This window comes from Bombina bombina, chromosome 3 (assembly GCF_027579735.1).
Source record: "Bombina bombina isolate aBomBom1 chromosome 3, aBomBom1.pri, whole genome shotgun sequence".
Taxonomy (NCBI): Eukaryota; Metazoa; Chordata; class Amphibia; order Anura; family Bombinatoridae; genus Bombina; species Bombina bombina.
The window spans coordinates 64,820,884-64,838,833 of record NC_069501.1 but is presented as its reverse complement, the minus strand read 5'-3'; the positions used below and the strand labels follow the sequence as shown (position 1 = coordinate 64,838,833).

Below are 17,950 nucleotides of genomic sequence, written 5' to 3'. Positions count from 1 at the left end.
CACTATAACATGCATAGCATAGTCCCAAATCACCAGATTTAACATAAACAATCCAAATGATGACTATTATATCTGGGTTACACATAAGCCAGGGGTAGTTGTAAATGTATACTGTCCTAAAAAAGTGAAAAGTAGACGTCTGTAGACGTCCTTTAGGCTAAGGACCTAACCATAAAACACAATACCATGTGCAGGAGTTCATTGGAGTGAAGCAGCTGGTGTGCACAGACCAACTAATTGCAAACCAACTAATCGCTTATGAGATTCGTTGACAACTATTTTCACAATTGATTATTATCGATTATGACGATTAGTTGTTGCAGCTCTACTGGAAAGAAAACAAAATTTATGCTTACCTGATAAATTATTTTCATTCCTGGCATGGAGAGTCCACGACCCACCCTTATCTAAATAACACGGCTTATTCTTTTATTTTTCTAAACTTAAGGCACCTTTATACCCTGGGTATATTCTTCTCTTTCCGTATTCCGTTGGCTGAATGACTGGGGGTTATGGGAAGTGGGAGGGATACTTAAAGCTTTTGCTAGTGTGTTCTTTGCCTCCTGGTGGCCAGGAGTTGAATTCCCACTAGTAATTAGAATGAATTCGTGGACTCTCCATGCCAGGAAAGAAAATAATTTATCAGGTAAGCATAAATTGTGTTATTATAATGCTTGCTTGAGAGCTCTGCGAGTGTGCTAGAGAAAAACCAATTGACAATGCCTTTGGGCTGGTTGAACCATTCACTGCTCACTATAGTAAAAAAAAAAGCTGCGGCCATGTGGGGCTGACTGGAGCACCTGCAGAAGAGAAATTTCAGTTGAAAACTATATAAAAATGCTATGACTGCGAAACACATTTAACTGGAGACTTAATGACTCTATTCTCACTAATCAGAAAACAGTAGATGAAATAATAAAATACACTGAAGAATATTTCCTCATCAAGATACATCACTTACAAACAACTAGGACGCATATAAATGCTATATACGAGGTCTATTAATAAAACATAATGCCAAGCAGAGAAAGCTTAGATCCGCACAATTCATTTCTTTAACAAAAGACCTTAACACCCAGGAAAATATCCATAAATTAGATCCGACATCTACTCAGAAACTTTCTAAATTAACTTTAGCGCAAGATACCGTAATAAATTCTTAGTACACATACTACTAAATCGATTTTTTTTTGTAGAAAGCAATAAAGCGTTGGCCAGATCCCTTTAAAAAGCAACATTATAGCGCGTTTAATAGATCCCTTACGCATACCTCGGGCAAACTAATCACTAAAAATTAGGACATAGCTGATGCCTTTGTGTCTTTCTATACTAAACTATATAATCTTAACCCTAATACAACACAAGACAAAAGTAAAAGTATAGAAACATATTTAGCAACACTAGATGTCCCCTCTATCACGAAGGAAGATAAACAATTACTAGACTCCCCAATAACATTACAATAATAACATAATAAAAGCATTACCATCAGGTAAGTCCCCTGGCCCGAATGGTCTCACAGCTAAGTTTTACCAGTTACTCTAGAACCTAGAGACCAAGTAGGGAACTATAGACCCATATCCCTTATAAATATAGATATGAAGATATATGCTAAATTACTTGCAACCCAATTAAATATAATCTTGCCAAAGGGGATACATCAAGATCAGGTAGGATTTGTAAAGGGAAGGTAAGCAAAAGAAAACACAATTAGAGTTCTTCACTCCTTGCAAAATGCTTTAGATGATAATACTTCCCTTACCCTTCTCTCCACAGACACGGAGAAAGCTTTCAACAGGGTAGACTGGCATTTTATGTGGAAAACTCTGTTGAAATTTGACTTTTCAAATACTTTTATAACCAGAATTCAAGCATTATACAATGGCCCGAGTGCAAAAATAAATGTTAATAACAATATTTCACAATCATTTCCCATATCAAATGGCACGCGTCAAGGATGCCCACTGTCACCTCTACTCTTCGCTCTCACTGTTGAAATTTTAGCAATACAAATTAGGGAAAACCCAAATATCCAAGGCATACAATATGGAAATCTTACCCAAAAATGCCTCTTGTTTGCGGATGATGTAATCCTTACACTACAGTCCCCCTACCACATTATTGTCTGCATTAATACATATCCTAGAAAGTTACAAACAAGTCTCTAAGTTCTCCATAAATATGGGAAAATCTGGACTTATGCCAATTAACCTACCATTGCAGGACCTAGAATTTTAGTCCTGATACTTCCAAAAAAACGTGCAATACTTATTTTGAGACAATTTCATATCTCTTCAAACCAATATAAAAAATCTTCTGGAAACTTGGCACAAGCAAGGCCAATTGTCCTGGATGGGAAGAATTAATACTATTGAAATGATGATGTGCCCAAATATTTATATCTCCAAACTTTACTAATAGCCCTACCTCACTCTTACTTTAGAGCCAAACATAAAATAATAAATTCCTTCATTTGGTCCTTTAAAAAACCCAGAATTGCTCGATACACCTTATGCCTTAGCAAAGAAGATGGGGGACTTAATGTCCCTAATATAACAAATTATTATAGAGCAACACACTTAACAAGAGTAATAGCCTGGAATCATGCATGTCCCTCCAACTTATGGATTCAGATTGAAGCTTTCCTATCTAACACCAAACATATGAGAGATATAATTTGGCTCCCCAAATCAGCCAGAGCAGACACTTTACTAAATAATAGATACATTAAAGACACACTTGAGATTGGGATTATGTAATTTCCTTTGACACAGTTACTGCATAATTGCCTACAACACAGCTCTTTCACCCATACAAACAAGGTTGAGAATTTTCAAAATCTTCCCATATATATAATTCCTGATTCCAGTAATGTTAAAGATAGGATTTTATTAAATGAAGAACTAGGATCTCCATTTCATAGCTGGTATTCCTACTTACAAATCAGACACGCAATAAATACTAGTCCATACAAACAGGATGTTTTGAGACCTCTCACACTTTTTGAAAAAATTTGCACCAATACTATTTTCAAAAAAGCACATCTTTCCATGATATATAAAATGCTTAGAGGCTCGTTTCCTGAGAACAAATCCACATACTTGAAGAAATGGAATGAAGAGTTATTAACCAATTTAGAATATGATGAATGGAAACACTGTTTTAAATTGACTCACTCTCTGGGGCATATTTATCAAACTCTGTATGGAGCTTGATGCCCCGTGTTTAACCCCTAATCTGATGCTACGGACTGCATCAGCCAATAGGATTTTTTCTACCTTAATTCCGATTGGCTGATAGAATTCTATCAGCCAATCGGAATCTAAGGGACGCCATCTTGGATGACGTCACTTAAAGGAACCGCCATTCAGTAAGAAGACTTCGTAATTAGTTTAAATATCTTGTAATTTGTTTATTATTTTCTGTAATTTAGTGTTTTGATTTTTTTGTACTTTAGCTAATTTAATGTATTTAATTGTTTTTAATTTAGTTAATTTATTTAATTGTAGGGTTAGGTTAGGTGTTATTGTAACTTAGGTTAGGTTTTATTTTACAGGTATTTTTGTATTTATTTTAGCTAGGTAGTAGGCGGGAGTGCGGCGGTTTAGGGGTTAATATGTTTATTATAGTTATGGGTTTTATGCTACAGCGTTGTACCATAAAACTCCTGACTTTTAAATGCGTTAGGACTCTTGGAGGTAGAGGGTGTACCGCTCACTTTTTGGGAAGTCCCATAGAAAAAAGACTTTACAAAGTTTACGTAAGTCGGTTTGCGGTAAGGCCAAAGAAGTGTGCGGTGCCCCTAAACCTGCAAGACTCGTAATAGCAGCGGTAGGGAAAAAGCAGCGTTAGGACCTGTTAACGCTGCTTTTTCAGCCTAACGCACAACTCGTAATCTAGCTGACAGTCATGATAAGAGTCAATATAGTCAACTAAATGACTATTCTTTGGTATATTTTTACATAAATGTGAAAAATTGCATATAATGCCATAAAATATTATGAAAAACGCAAAGCATAAGTATAGGATATTCCCCTACCCCTAGATCATTCACCCCTCCCCCCCCCCCTTTTTTTTCATTTGTGTATACCTTTCCCATTCCCCTCTTCTCCCAACTCCATTAAGCATATTTTCTTTATTGTATATGCACACTAATTTAAATAAGAAAATGTGAGACCCTTTTTAGTACCATACTGTATTGTTGATGTAAACCAGATTGCTCAATGTACTATATTGTGTATTATTGTAAAAGTGTATTACCCAATAATAAAAAATGTTTAAACATAAAAAAATTATCTGATTCTGGATATATTGTATATTGCTAGTACATAGGAATCTGGTGAAGAGAAGTTTTTTTAGAACCTTGACTGTCCCTTCAATTGGTGATATAAACTATGCGTGTATAAAAAATGCCTTTAATATCCCTTCATAGAATATCAAAGGAAAATGTTTTCTGTTAGGCTTGTCAGAATAATAAAAGGGATTCAGCAGCCATATAATTTCATCACATTGTGGTCTATACATATTTCTCATGTACATTGAATGCAAATTACTCTAGGATATGCAATGCATAAATGATATAAACTTTATATTTAGGGTTGCCAGTTGTTCTTGGTAATCTGTGTGTGACTGGGCACAGGTTGTAGGTGAGGTCACACATTAGACCCCTCTTTAAAACTCTATTGTACCCTTAACCATATATCATTTTCACAGCTGATGATTTTGTTTCTTTGGCTGCCAGTAACGCACAAAGCAGTGATTTCACAGTTTTTGGCTGCTAGTAATCACAAGTGACTCTTTGATTTGCAGTAACACACACACATGGCATTGTTTTTGCATAAAGCAGAGATTTTACCCCAGTAGCTACACATATCACCGTCATTACTGACAGTAACACATAATACAGTGATTTTGTTTACCCTCCTTGGCTGCCAGTAACACACACACACGGCATTGTTTTTGCATAAAGCAGAGATTTTACCCTAGTAGCTACACATATCACCGTCATTACTGACAGTAACACATAATACAGTGATTTTGTTTACCCTCCTTGGCTGCCAGTAACACACACAATTGTACATTTTTTTCCTGGGGCATATTTGTAATGCATAGAGGCACGAGAGGCCTTTAAATTGTAACTACCACATTTTAAAAGAGCCATGAAACCCAATTTTTTTCTTTCATAATTCAGACACAGAATAAAATTTAAAAAAAGTTTCCAGTTTACTTCTATTATCAAATGTGCTTTGTTCTCATGTTGTATCGTGCACATGCATGGAGTACTACATGACAGGACATAGTGCTAGTGCCCTTACTACTGTATGACATTGTTTCAAAGCTGCTGACACATAATGCTACGTGCACACTCCTGAGCTTACCTCCCTGATTTTCAACAAAGAATAACAAGAAAACAAAGAAAATTTGATAATAGAAATATATTGGAAAGTTGTTTAAAATTGTATGTTCTATCTGAATCATGAAAAGAAAAAATGTGGGTTTTATGTCCTTGTAATATATAGATGTTACCGTCAGTCTGCTGTCTTTATTTGAATTATAAACCAATACATCTAAATGTATAGATCTGTTTATAATGGCACTGTGGTTATATCAAGCAGATGGGAATGAGGACCAGCCATCACCCTGTTATGTCTCTGTCTGTGTTTTTTCAGGCAGGAGTTTGGCTCAGATCAATGTCCAGATTTGACAAGAGATATTTACCTCCAGGACATTCACTGTGTGGGGTCACTCTGCAAACTGTACTTCAGGGAACTTCCAAATCCGCTACTCACCTACCAGCTCTACAAGAAATTCACAGTAAGATCATGTTCCTTCCCTTCGTGTTACTCTACCCTTGAATATTTGTTTAAATAGGATTTTCCAGTAATATCTTTGTTTTTATTTAAGTGAGAATCAGGCTTTTCTCTTGTTAAAATGTAACGAGAGCGCTCCCTTAAGTCTATACACATTCATTATACTGTATTTTATTAAGCATAGCAAGCAAATAAAAAGTTTTCTTGTAAACATTTATGTTATTCAATAATGTTTTCTGTGATTGCTCTTTTTTTTGGGGTATGGTGTTTGCAACAATGTTGCTGTTTTATAGGGGTGGCTTACCTGGGGGTATGAGAGTGGGTGTTAATTTGGCTTGGGCCTCTTTTCCTGTTTGCTGCAGCAAAAGAGAAGTTCCCCTCCATCCACTCCCTTCTGTTATTCGGCAATCATTACACTCATCATTAGGGTGACTTAGTAGATTGGCGGTCACAGGGTTAGTCTACCTAGAGATGGTAAGCGCAGGCCTGTAATTGTTACACTCCCCTCCCGAAGTCATGCTGCTCGGGTCGATATTCCTGGGGCCCTTGTGGTTGGAGTGCATGTTACATTCAAGTTAGGTGGTTGGTCTTGGCCCTGGCTTTGACAGGTTGAGTTGAGTGACGGCCATTGTGGAGGGAATTAGATCTCCAAGTGCGGGCCCGGTGAAGCTCCTCCACCTCGATTCAAAGAGCTCTGATAATGCCCTGTCAACACTCTGGCATAGTAGGTAGGCTCTGCCCCTCCCCCTCTCGTGCCTGGGCCCAGACCAGCTTAACACAGATATAGGGCTAGATTTATTAAAGCTGAGGCGTACAGGGGCGCGTACGCCTCAGCTCGCCTGTGGCGGGGCAAAAATACCCGCAGGTATTCGGCATTGCACACGAGCGCAGGTATTCGGCATTGCACCGAGGAGATTGAATTTCGCCAGATTAGAGGTGGCAAAGAGGCTCAGGAAGCAGCGGTCTGGTGACCGCTGCTTGATAAATGACGGCGAGCAAGTTCTTGAGAGAACTTGCTGCCGTAGGGGCTTAATAAATCTAGCCCATAGTGTTAGGGGTGATTGCCGCCAACTGTTTATATGTTCTGTTAATAAAGTTGACCTAGCAGCCTTTACCCAACTCTTTGGTTTGTATGTTTATTGTTTTGTGTATTTGATTAGTTACCGGCAGCAAAAGTTATGGCATTTAAACCCTTAAGATTCCAGGTAAAATAGTTTGAAAAGAACTCTGCCAGTATGACACAGCTTATTTGTTGTTCTATAGAAATTTATCTTTGGTATATTAAAATGAACTTCAAGGAGCATTTTAATGGAAAACGTACATACTAATTTATATAATCTGTCCTCCTGCAAATGTTTGTGCAGCCTCGCCTACTGCTGTCATACAGCCAATCACACAAGAGCAGGGCCTGTCAATCACCTTGATAAATGGAGCGCATTCAAAAGGCTTTTGTGTGCAAGGATCAAGTATTGCATCTCCCAAACAGAACCCGATTAGTGATTGGCAGGGGTCATGCAACTGCCGCTTCTGGTTGGCTGACAGGCAGGACTCTGTTTAAGCAATTTGTGAGGGTTTAACAAATAGTAAGTTATATGAAATATTATTTTTGGTAGTAGAATGTCCCTTTCATTCTCTAAAATCTCTTTATGTGCAAGAGCGCATCAGTTGTTACATAGAACATGCTTTATAGAGGCACTTTAGTGTAAGTAATTTCTGATCTCTATTGGGAACATATGACATCACAACTCATATTTACTAATGTAAAAATGACATTCATGACATCACATTTCATATTAACTAATGTAAAAATGACATTTATGACATCACAACTCATATTTACTAATGTAAAAACAACATTCATGACATCACAACTCATATTTACTAGTGTAAAAATGACATTCATGACATAACTCATATTTACTAATGTAAAAATGACATTCATGACATCACAACTCGTATTTACTAGTGTAAAATGACATTCATGACATCACATCTCATATTTACTAGTGTAAAAATGACATTCATGACATCACAGCTCAGATTTACTAATGTAAAAACGACATTCATGACATTACAACTCATATTTACTAGTGTAAAAATGACATTTGACATCACAGCTCACATTTACTAGTGTAAAAACGAAATTCATGACATCACAACTCATACTTACTAGCGTAAAAACGACATTCATGACATCACAACTCATATTTACTAGTGTAAAAACGACATACTATCATTTGTTTAGATCATTTAATTTTTGCATTTCTGACTCTACTAGCCTATAAGGTTAAACACCCAGGTAAAGTTCAGGAGAGAATGATTAGACATGACAGTCGCACAACCCTCCAGTCACTGGCGTTTTCCTGCTACAGTGGTTAAACCATCACAGGGCCAATCCATAAGAATATTTTACTTGTGACTTTACCTAACATAAACTGATTGTATAAAGTATTTTAAAACTGGAATTATCCACACAATAAAATTATTATGATGAAATTTGAGTATTGTCAAACCCTATGTTCATTGTTTCTTTAATTTGTGCTGTCTGTTAGTACAAATTAATTATTCTTATGAGATATTGACATCAAGGGCAAGATTATGAGTGGAGTGGTATTTATCGCTCCTGCTTGCACACTAACTCCGCTAGAAGTAAGCATTTTGCGCATGTTGGGTAGCTCTCGTATTACAAGTTGAAAGTAAAAAGTTTTCGCTCACTTGCTAACCCGACGTGCGTAAAAAGCAACATTGCATTTGTGTTTATGTAATCCCCATACAAGCCAATGGAGCAAAAAAAGTGGGGAAAAACACCATACTTGCACGCAACCCCTTTTGCATATACTCAAGTGCACTAACTCTACGTGAAAATAGGAATATTTCACATTCCAATGTTCTTAGGATTAGGACATAATGAAGGAACCACAATTTCTCTACTAATGTTGTTGGAATTCACAACTTTAGGTAAAAATTCAAAAGAAGTTCGCAACACCGCCTTATCCTGATGAAAAATCAGAAAAGGAGACTCACAAGAAAGAGCAGATAATTCAGAAACTCTTCTGGCAGAAGAGATGGCCAAAAGGAACAAAACTTTCCAAGAAAGTAATTTAATGTCCAATGAATGCATAGGTTCAAACGGAGGAGCTTGAAGAGCTCCCAGAACCAAATTCAAACTCCAAGGAGGAGAAATTGACTTAATGACAGGTTTTATACGAACCAAAGCTTGTACAAAACAATGAATATCAGGAAGAATAGCAATCTTTCTGTGAAAAAGAACAGAAAGAGCAGAGATTTGTCCTTTCAAAGAACTTGCGGACAAACCCTTATCTAAACCATCCTGAAGAAACTGTAAAATTCTCGGTATTCTAAAAGAATGCCAAGAAAAATGATGAGAAAGACACCAAGAAATATAAGTCTTCCAGACTCTATAATATATCTCTCGAGATACAGATTTACGAGCCTGTAACATAGTATTAATCACAGAGTCAGAGAAACCTCTTTGACCAAGAATCAAGCGTTCAATCTCCATACCTTTAAATTTAAGGATTTCAGATCCTGATGGAAAAAAGGACCTTGTGACAGAAGGTCTGGTCTTAACGGAAGAGTCCACGGTTGGCAAGAGGCCATCCGGACAAGATCCGCATACCAAAACCTGTGAGGCCATGCCGGAGCTACCAGCAGAACAAACGAGCATTCCTTCAGAATCTTGGAGATTACTCTTGGAAGAAGAACTAGAGGCGGAAAGATATAGGCAGGATGATACTTCCAAGGAAGTGATGATGCATCCACTGCCTCCGCCTGAGGATCCCGGGATCTGGACAGATACCTGGGAAGTTTCTTGTTTAGATGGGACGCCATCAGATCTATTTCTGGAAGTTCCCACATTTGAACAATCTGAAGAAATACCTCTGGGTGAAGAGACCATTCGCCCGGATGTAACGTTTGGCGACTGAGATAATCCGCTTCCCAATTGTCTATACCTGGGATATGAACCGCAGAGATTAGACAGGAGCTGGATTCCGCCCAAACCAAAATTCGAGATACTTCTTTCATAGCCAGAGGACTGTGAGTCCCTCCTTGATGATTGATGTATGCCACAGTTGTGACATTGTCCGTCTGAAAACAAATGAACGATTCTCTCTTCAGAAGAGGCCAAAACTGAAGAGCTCTGAAAATTGCACGGAGTTCCAAAATATTGATCGGTAATCTCACCTCCTGAGATTCCCAAACTCCTTGTGCCGTCAGAGATCCCCACACAGCTCCCCAACCTGTGAGACTTGCATCTGTTGAAATTACAGTCCAGGTCGGAAGCACAAAAGAAGCCCCCTGAATTAAACGATGGTGATCTGTCCACCATGTTAGAGAGTGTCGAACAATCGGTTTTAAAGATATTGTTTGAGATATCTTCGTGTAATCCTTGCACCATTGCTTCAGCATACAGAGCTGAAGAGGTCGCATGTGAAAACGAGCAAAGGGGATTGCGTCCGATGCAGCAGTCATAAGACCTAGAATTTCCATGCATAAGGCTACCGAAGGGAATGATTGTGACTGAAGGTTTCGACAAGCTGCAATCAATTTTAGACGTCTCTTGTCTGTTAAAGACAGAGTCATGGACACTGAATCCATCTGGAAACCCAGAAAGGTTACCCTTGTCTGAGGAATCAAAGAACTTTTTGGTAAATTGATCCTCCAACCATGATCTTGAAGAAACAACACAAGTCGATTCGTATGAGATTCTGCTAAATGTAAAGACTGAGCAAGTACCAAGATATCGTCCAAATAAGGAAATACCACAATACCCTGTTCTCTGATTACAGACAGAAGGGCACCGAGAACCTTTGTAAAAATTCTTGGAGCTGTAGCTAGGCCAAACGGCAGAGCCACAAACTGGTAATGCTTGTCCAGAAAAGAGAATCTCAGGAACTGATAATGATCTGGATGAATCGGAATATGCAGATATGCATCCTGTAAATCTATTGTGGACATATAATTCCCTTGCTGAACAAAAGGCAAGATAGTCCTTACAGTTACCATCTTGAACGTTGGTATCCTTACATAATGATTCAATATTTTTAGATCCAGAACTGGTCTGAAGGAATTCTCCTTCTTTGGTACAATGAAGAGATTTGAATAAACCCCATCCCCTGTTCCGGAACTGGAACTGGCATAATTACTCCAGTCAACTCTAGATCTGAAACACATTTCAGAAATGCTTGAGCTTTTACTGGATTTACTGGGACACGGGAAAGAAAAAAATCTCTTTGCAGGAGGTCTCATCTTGAAACCAATTCTGTACCCTTCTGAAACAATGCTCTGAATCCAAAGATTGTGAACAGAATTGATCCAAATTTCCTTGAAAAAACGTAACCTGCCCCCTACCAGCTGAGCTGGAATGAGGGCCGCACCTTCATGTGGACTTAGAAGCAGGCTTTGCCTTTCTAGCTGGCTTGGATTTATTCCAGACTGGAGATGGTTTCCAAACTGAAACTGCTCCTGAGGATGAAGGATCAGGCTTTTGTTCTTTGTTGAAACGAAAGGAACGAAAACGATTATTAGCCCTGTTTTTACCTTTAGATTTTTTATCCTGTGGTAAAAAAGTTCCTTTCCCACGAGTAACAGTTGAAATAATGGAATCCAACTGAGAACCAAATAATTTGTTACCCTGGAAAGAAATGGAAAGTAAAGTTGATTTAGAAGCCATATCAGCATTCCAAGTTTTAAGCCATAAAGCTCTTCTAGCTAAAATAGCTAGAGACATAAACCTGACATCAACTCTGATAATATCAAAAATAGCATCACAGATAAAATTATTAGCATGCTGAAGAAGAAGAATAATATCATGAGAATCACGATGTGTTACTTGTTGCGCTAAAGTTTCCAACCAAAAAGTTGAAGCTGCAGCAACATCAGCCAAAGATATAGCAGGTCTAAGAATATTACCTGAACACAGATAAGCTTTTCTTAGAAAGGATTCAATTTTCCTATCTAGAGGATCCTTAAACGAAGTACCATCTGACGTAGGAATAGTAGTACGTTTAGCAAGGGTAGAAATAGCCCCATCAACTTTAGGGATCTTGTCCCAAAATTCTAATCTGTCAGACGGCACAGGATATAAATGCTTAAAACGTTTAAAAGGAGTAAATGAATTACCCAATTTATCCCATTCCTTGGAAATTACTGCAGAAATAGCATTAGGAACAGGAAAAACTTCTGGAATAACCACAGGAGCTTTAAATACCTTATCCAAACGTTTAGAATTAGTATCAAGAGGACCAGAATCCTCTATTTCTAAAGCAATTAGTACTTCTTTAAGTAAAGAACGAATAAATTCCATTTTAAATAAATATGAAGATTTATCAGCATCAACCTCTGAGACAGAATCCTCTGAACCAGAGGAGTCATCAGAATCAGAATGATGATGTTCATTTAAAAATTCATCTGTAGGGAGAGAAGTTTTAAAAGATTTTTTACGTTTACTAGAAGGAGAAATAACAGACATAGCCTTCTTTATGGATTCAGAAACAAAATCTCTTATATTATCAGGAACATTCTGCACCTTAGATGTTGAAGGAACTGCAACAGGCAATGGTACTTTACTAAAGGAAATATTATCTGCTTTAACAAGTTTGTCATGACAATCAATACAAACAACAGCTGGAGGAATAGCTACCAAAAGTTTACAGCAGATACACTTAGCTTTGGTAGATTCAGCACTAGACAGCGATTTTCCTGTAGTATCTTCTGACTCAGATGCAACGTGGGACATCTTGCAATATGTAAGAGAAAAAACAACATTTATATAAAGCAAAATTGATCAAATTCCTTAAATGACAGTTTCAGGAATGGGAAAAAATGCCAAAGAACAAGCTTCTAGCAACCAGAAGCAATGAAAAATGAGACTAAAATAATGTGGAGACAAAAGCGACGCCCATATTTTTTCGCGCCAAATAAGACGCCCACATTATTTGGCACCTAAATGCTTTTGGCGCCAAAAATGACGCCACATCCGGAACGCCGACATTTTTGGCGCAAAATAACGTCAAAAAAATGACACAACTTCCGGCGACACGTATGACGCCGGAAACGGAAATAGAATTTTTGCGCCAAAAGAGTCCGCGCCAAGAATGACGCAATAAAATGAAGCATTAACAGCCCACAGGGAAGAGTCAAATTTTTTGAAGGTAAGAAAAAATTATTAAATCAAATGCATTATCCCAAATATGAAACTGACTGTCTGAAAATAAGGAAAGTTGAACATTCTGAGTCAAGGCAAATAAATGTTTGAATACATATATTTAGAACTTTATAAACAAAGTGCCCAACCATAGCTTAGAGTGTCACAGAAAATAAGATTTACTTACCCCAGGACACTCATCTACATGTTTGTAGAAAGCCAAACCAGTACTGAAACGAGAATCAGCAGAGGTAATGGTATATATAAGAGTATATCGTCGATCTGAAAAGGGAGGTAAGAGATGAATCTCTACGACCGATAACAGAGAACCTATGAAATAGACCCCGTAGAAGGAGATCACTGCATTCAAATAGGCAATACTCTCCTCACATCCCTCTGACATTCACTGCACGCTGAGAGGAAAACCGGGCTCCAACTTGCTGCGGAGCGCATATCAACGTAGAATCTAGCACAAACTTACTTCACCACCTCCATCGGAGGCAAAGTTTGTAAAAACTGAATTGTGGGTGTGGTGAGGGGTGTATTTATAGGCATTTTGAGGTTTGGGAAACTTTGCCCCTCCTGGTAGGAATGTATATCCCATACGTCACTAGCTCATGGACTCTTGCTAATTACATGAAAGAAATGATATTTTCGGCCGAAACGTTTTTGCAAACAATTTCAGTGTATCCCTAATATATATATATATATATATATATATATATATATATATATATATATATATATATATATATATATATATATATATATATATACTGTATATATATATGTCTGTAAATACATGAATGTGTATATATATATATATATATATATACATATATATACATCTTTAGAGATACATATGTATGTATCACTATGTCAAAGCCCTTTGCCAGCCTCATATCTTTTAACCCTTATAACTTTTTTGTGCAATAGTTTTTTTAAAATAATTTTTATTACATAGTGTTATTAGGAATATAACTGTGCTTTTAAATGTACTTTTGATGTTTTTTGTTTTGTGAAATAGTTAACCAGAGCTCTGAGGATGAGCTATCGCGATGCACAATTAATTAAATTGTGCTCAAGGGATCACATTTACTTTCAACTTCTAATACAAGCACTAAATCTGACTCTCACAAACAGTCGATATCGCTCATGCGTAACTAAGTACGCCACTCGTAATCTGTCCCCAACTTTTTACTTCATTAGTCAGTGTATCTAATTCTAGCTAAACAATATATACAATATTGTCTTTGAAAATGTAGGTTTTGGATGATTTGCATATTAATAACATATTTAAAGTGACATTATACACTAGATTTTTCTTTGCATGAATGTCATTTACTTTCCCTGTGTCCGTGTTAGACATACTGCTTTAATATCTCTTATATGTAAGTGTCCTATTATGTACTATTAGTTGGTTAATTGATACGCTATTGCACACAGCTGCTAACCCCTAGTGGGCCTTGATGGTCTCTTTAAGGGTGATTACCGGATATTGGAGTATGGTCTGTGATTAAGGCTTTTTATGTAGCCAAAACGCGTAAGACCTGCAGGGAGCTTTGTGTCATAGCGTTTCTAGCTTTTATAGTTAGCTCATTTAACTTTAACTATTTGTTACCCCTTTCTTCATATTTTATGTGTGTACCCTTTTTCTGGATTAAACCCTCACTTTTGTTTTGAGCTCGCTGGACTATTGTCTCTTTTTTTGCAATATATACAATATTGTCTTTGAAAATATATAAAATATTGAAAATGTATAGCAAAGAAGTAAACCAAAATCTCCTTAACCTAGAAATCTATTCTGTAAGCGGAAATAGCAGGCTTTCTCAATTCACACTACCCAATAAGAATAACTTAAGTGTGCGCCCGCTAAACCGACTTTCAGCATCCACACTACCTGATGGCGCAATAATGCAAGTGTAATGGATAACGCTAGTGTTATTAGTGATCTAGAACGCTTGCCGTTTTGTGCTGAACTTGTAATCTGTACCTTAATTTTTAATGTAATGCCTAATTTATCCGGTGTAGAGGATGTTTTAAAGTCTGTATATGACCGTAATCTCCATTTAGATGCAATTAAAAGTTATTTATTGATGGATTTTCTATCATGCATGCAAGTGTGTTTTTTCATGGTGTATTTGTCTGAAAGATGACAAGAATGTCTGTCTGGTATCCTTTTGTGGTATACTTGTAATTTCACTTTGTTTATCCCTTTGCAGCTGTCTCTCTTTCTTCTGTATTTATAGCAGAAGTATTTCTTCTGTTATGTGTGATCAGTCCACGGGTCATCATTACTTCTGGGATATTATCTGCTCCCCTACAGGAAGTGCAAGAGGATTCACCCAGCAGAGTTGCTATATAGCTCCTCCCCTCTACGTCACCTCCAGTCATTCTCTTGCACCCAAAGACTAGATAGGAGGTGTGAGAGGACTATGGTGATTATACTTAGTTTTTAGAACTTCAATCAAAAGTTTGTTATTTTACTATAGCACCGGAGCGTGTTATTACCTCTCTGGCAGAGTTTGAAGAAGAATCTACCAGAGTTTTTCTTATGATTTTAACCGGAGTAGTTAAGATCATATTGCTGTTTCTCGGCCATCTGAGGGAGGTAAAAACTTCAGATCAGGGGACAGCGGGCAGTTGAATCTGCATTGAGGTATGTAGCAGTTTTTATTTTCTGAATGGAATTGATGAAAAAATCCTGCCATACCGTTATAATGAACATGTATGTATGCTCTACACTTTAGTATTCTGGGGATGGTATTTCACCGGAATTACTCTGTAAAAGTACATTAAACCTTTTATTAGGTATTTTTCATGTTAAACGTTTTTGCTGGAATGTAGAATCGTTTGCATTAATGAGGTACTGAGTGAATAAATATTTGGGCATTATTTTTCCACTTGGCAGTTTGCTTGTTTTAATTATGACAGTTTCGTTTCTCTCTCACTGCTGTGTGTGAGAGGGAGGGGCCGTTTTTGGCGCTCTTTGCTACGCATCAAAAATTTCCAGTCAGTTACTCTTGTATTTTCTGCATGATCCGGTTCATCTCTAACAGAACTCAGGGGTCTTCAAACTTCTTTGAAGGGAGGTAGATTCTCTCAGCAGAGCTGTGAGACTTATATAGTGACTGTGATTTAAAAGCCAATCTGTACAAATTGAACAAATTTCACCAAACAGCGAGGGGAGAGTTATGCCGACTAACTCGCCTCACGTGTCAGTACCTGCATCTCCCGCCCGGGAGGTGCGTGATATTATGGCGCCTAGTACATCTGGGCAGCCATTACAGATAACATTACAAGATATGGCTACTGTTATGACTGAAGTTTTGGCTAAATTACCAGAACTAAGAGGCAAGCGTGATCACTCTGGGGTGAGAACAGAGTGCGCTGATAATTCTAGGGCCATGTCTGATACTGCGTCACAGCTTGCAGAGCATGAGGACGGAGAGCTTCATTCTGTAGGTGACGGTTCTGATCCAAGCAGATTGGATTCAGATATTTCAAATTTTAAATTTAAATTGGAAAACCTCCGTGTATTACTAGGGGAGGTCTTAGCAGCTCTTAACGATTGTAACACTGTTGCAATACCAGAGAAAATGTGTAGGTTGGATAAATACTTTGCGGTACCGGCGAGTACTGACGTTTTTCCTATACCTAAGAGATTAACTGAAATTGTTACTAAGGAGTGGGATAGACCCGGTGTGCCGTTCTCACCCCCTCCAATATTTAGAAAGATGTTTCCAATAGACGCCACCACACGGGACTTATGGCAAACGGTCCCTAAGGTGGAGGGAGCAGTTTCTACTTTAGCTAAGCGTACCACTATCCCGGTGGAGGATAGCTGTGCTTTTTCAGATCCTATGGATAAAAAATTAGAGGGTTACCTTAAGAAAATGTTTGTTCAACAAGGTTTTATATTGCAACCCCTTGCATGCATCGCGCCGATTACGGCTGCGGCAGCATTTTGGATTGAGTCTCTGGAAGAGAACCTTAGTTCAGCTACGCTGGACGACATTACGGACAGGCTTAGAGTCCTTAAACTAGCTAATTCATTCATTTCGGAGGCCGTAGTACATTTAACCAAACTTACGGCTAAGAATTCAGGATTCGCCATTCAGGCACGTAGGGCGCTGTGGCTAAAATCCTGGTCGGCTGATGTAACTTCTAAGTCCAAATTACTTAATATACCTTTCAAGGGGCAAACTTTATTTGGGCCCGGTTTGAAAGAAATTATTGCTGACATTACAGGAGGTAAGGGCCACGCTCTACCTCAAGACAAAGCCAAAGCTAAGGCTAGACAGTCTAATTTTCGTCCCTTTCGGAATTTCAAAACAGGAACAGCATCAACTTCCACTGCACCAAAACAGGAAGGAGCTGTTGCTCGTTACAGACAAGGCTGGAAACCTAACCAGTCCTGGAATAAGGGCAAGCAGGCCAGGAAACCTGCTGCTGCCCCTAAGACAGCATGAACCGAGGGCCCCCGATCCGGGACCGGATCTAGTGGGGGGCAGACTCTCTCTCTTCGCCCAGGCTTGGGCAAGAGATGTCCAGGATCCCTGGGCGCTAGAGATCATATCTCAGGGATACCTTCTAGACTTCAAATTCTCTCCCCCAAGAGGGAGATTTCATCTGTCAAGGTTGTCAACAAACCAAATAAAGAAAGACGCGTTTCTACGCTGTGTACAAGATCTATTATTAATGGGAGTGATCCATCCGGTTCCGCGGTCGGAACAAGGACAAGGGTTTTACTCAAACCTGTTTGTGGTTCCCAAAAAAGAGGGAACTTTCAGGCCAATCTTGGATTTAAAGATCCTAAACAAATTCCTAAGAGTTCCATCGTTCAAAATGGAAACTATTCGGACAATCTTACCCATGATCCAAGAGGGTCAGTACATGACCACAGTGGATTTAAAGGATGCTTACCTTCACATACCGATTCACAAAGATCATTACCGGTATCTAAGGTTTG

At 38.2% G+C, this 17,950-nt stretch overlaps 1 protein-coding gene across 1 annotated transcript in view; it reads left to right on the top strand.

Annotated features, from left to right (window-relative positions):
• ARHGAP31 (Rho GTPase activating protein 31) overlaps nt 1–17,950 on the top strand; it is a 529,752-nt gene that overhangs the window by 271,669 nt on the left and 240,133 nt on the right. Inside the window, exon 3 of the mRNA XM_053705847.1 lies at nt 5,670–5,814. Within this exon, the coding sequence (XP_053561822.1) occupies nt 5,670–5,814 (145 nt within the window). The remainder of the gene's footprint in view (nt 1–5,669; nt 5,815–17,950) is intronic.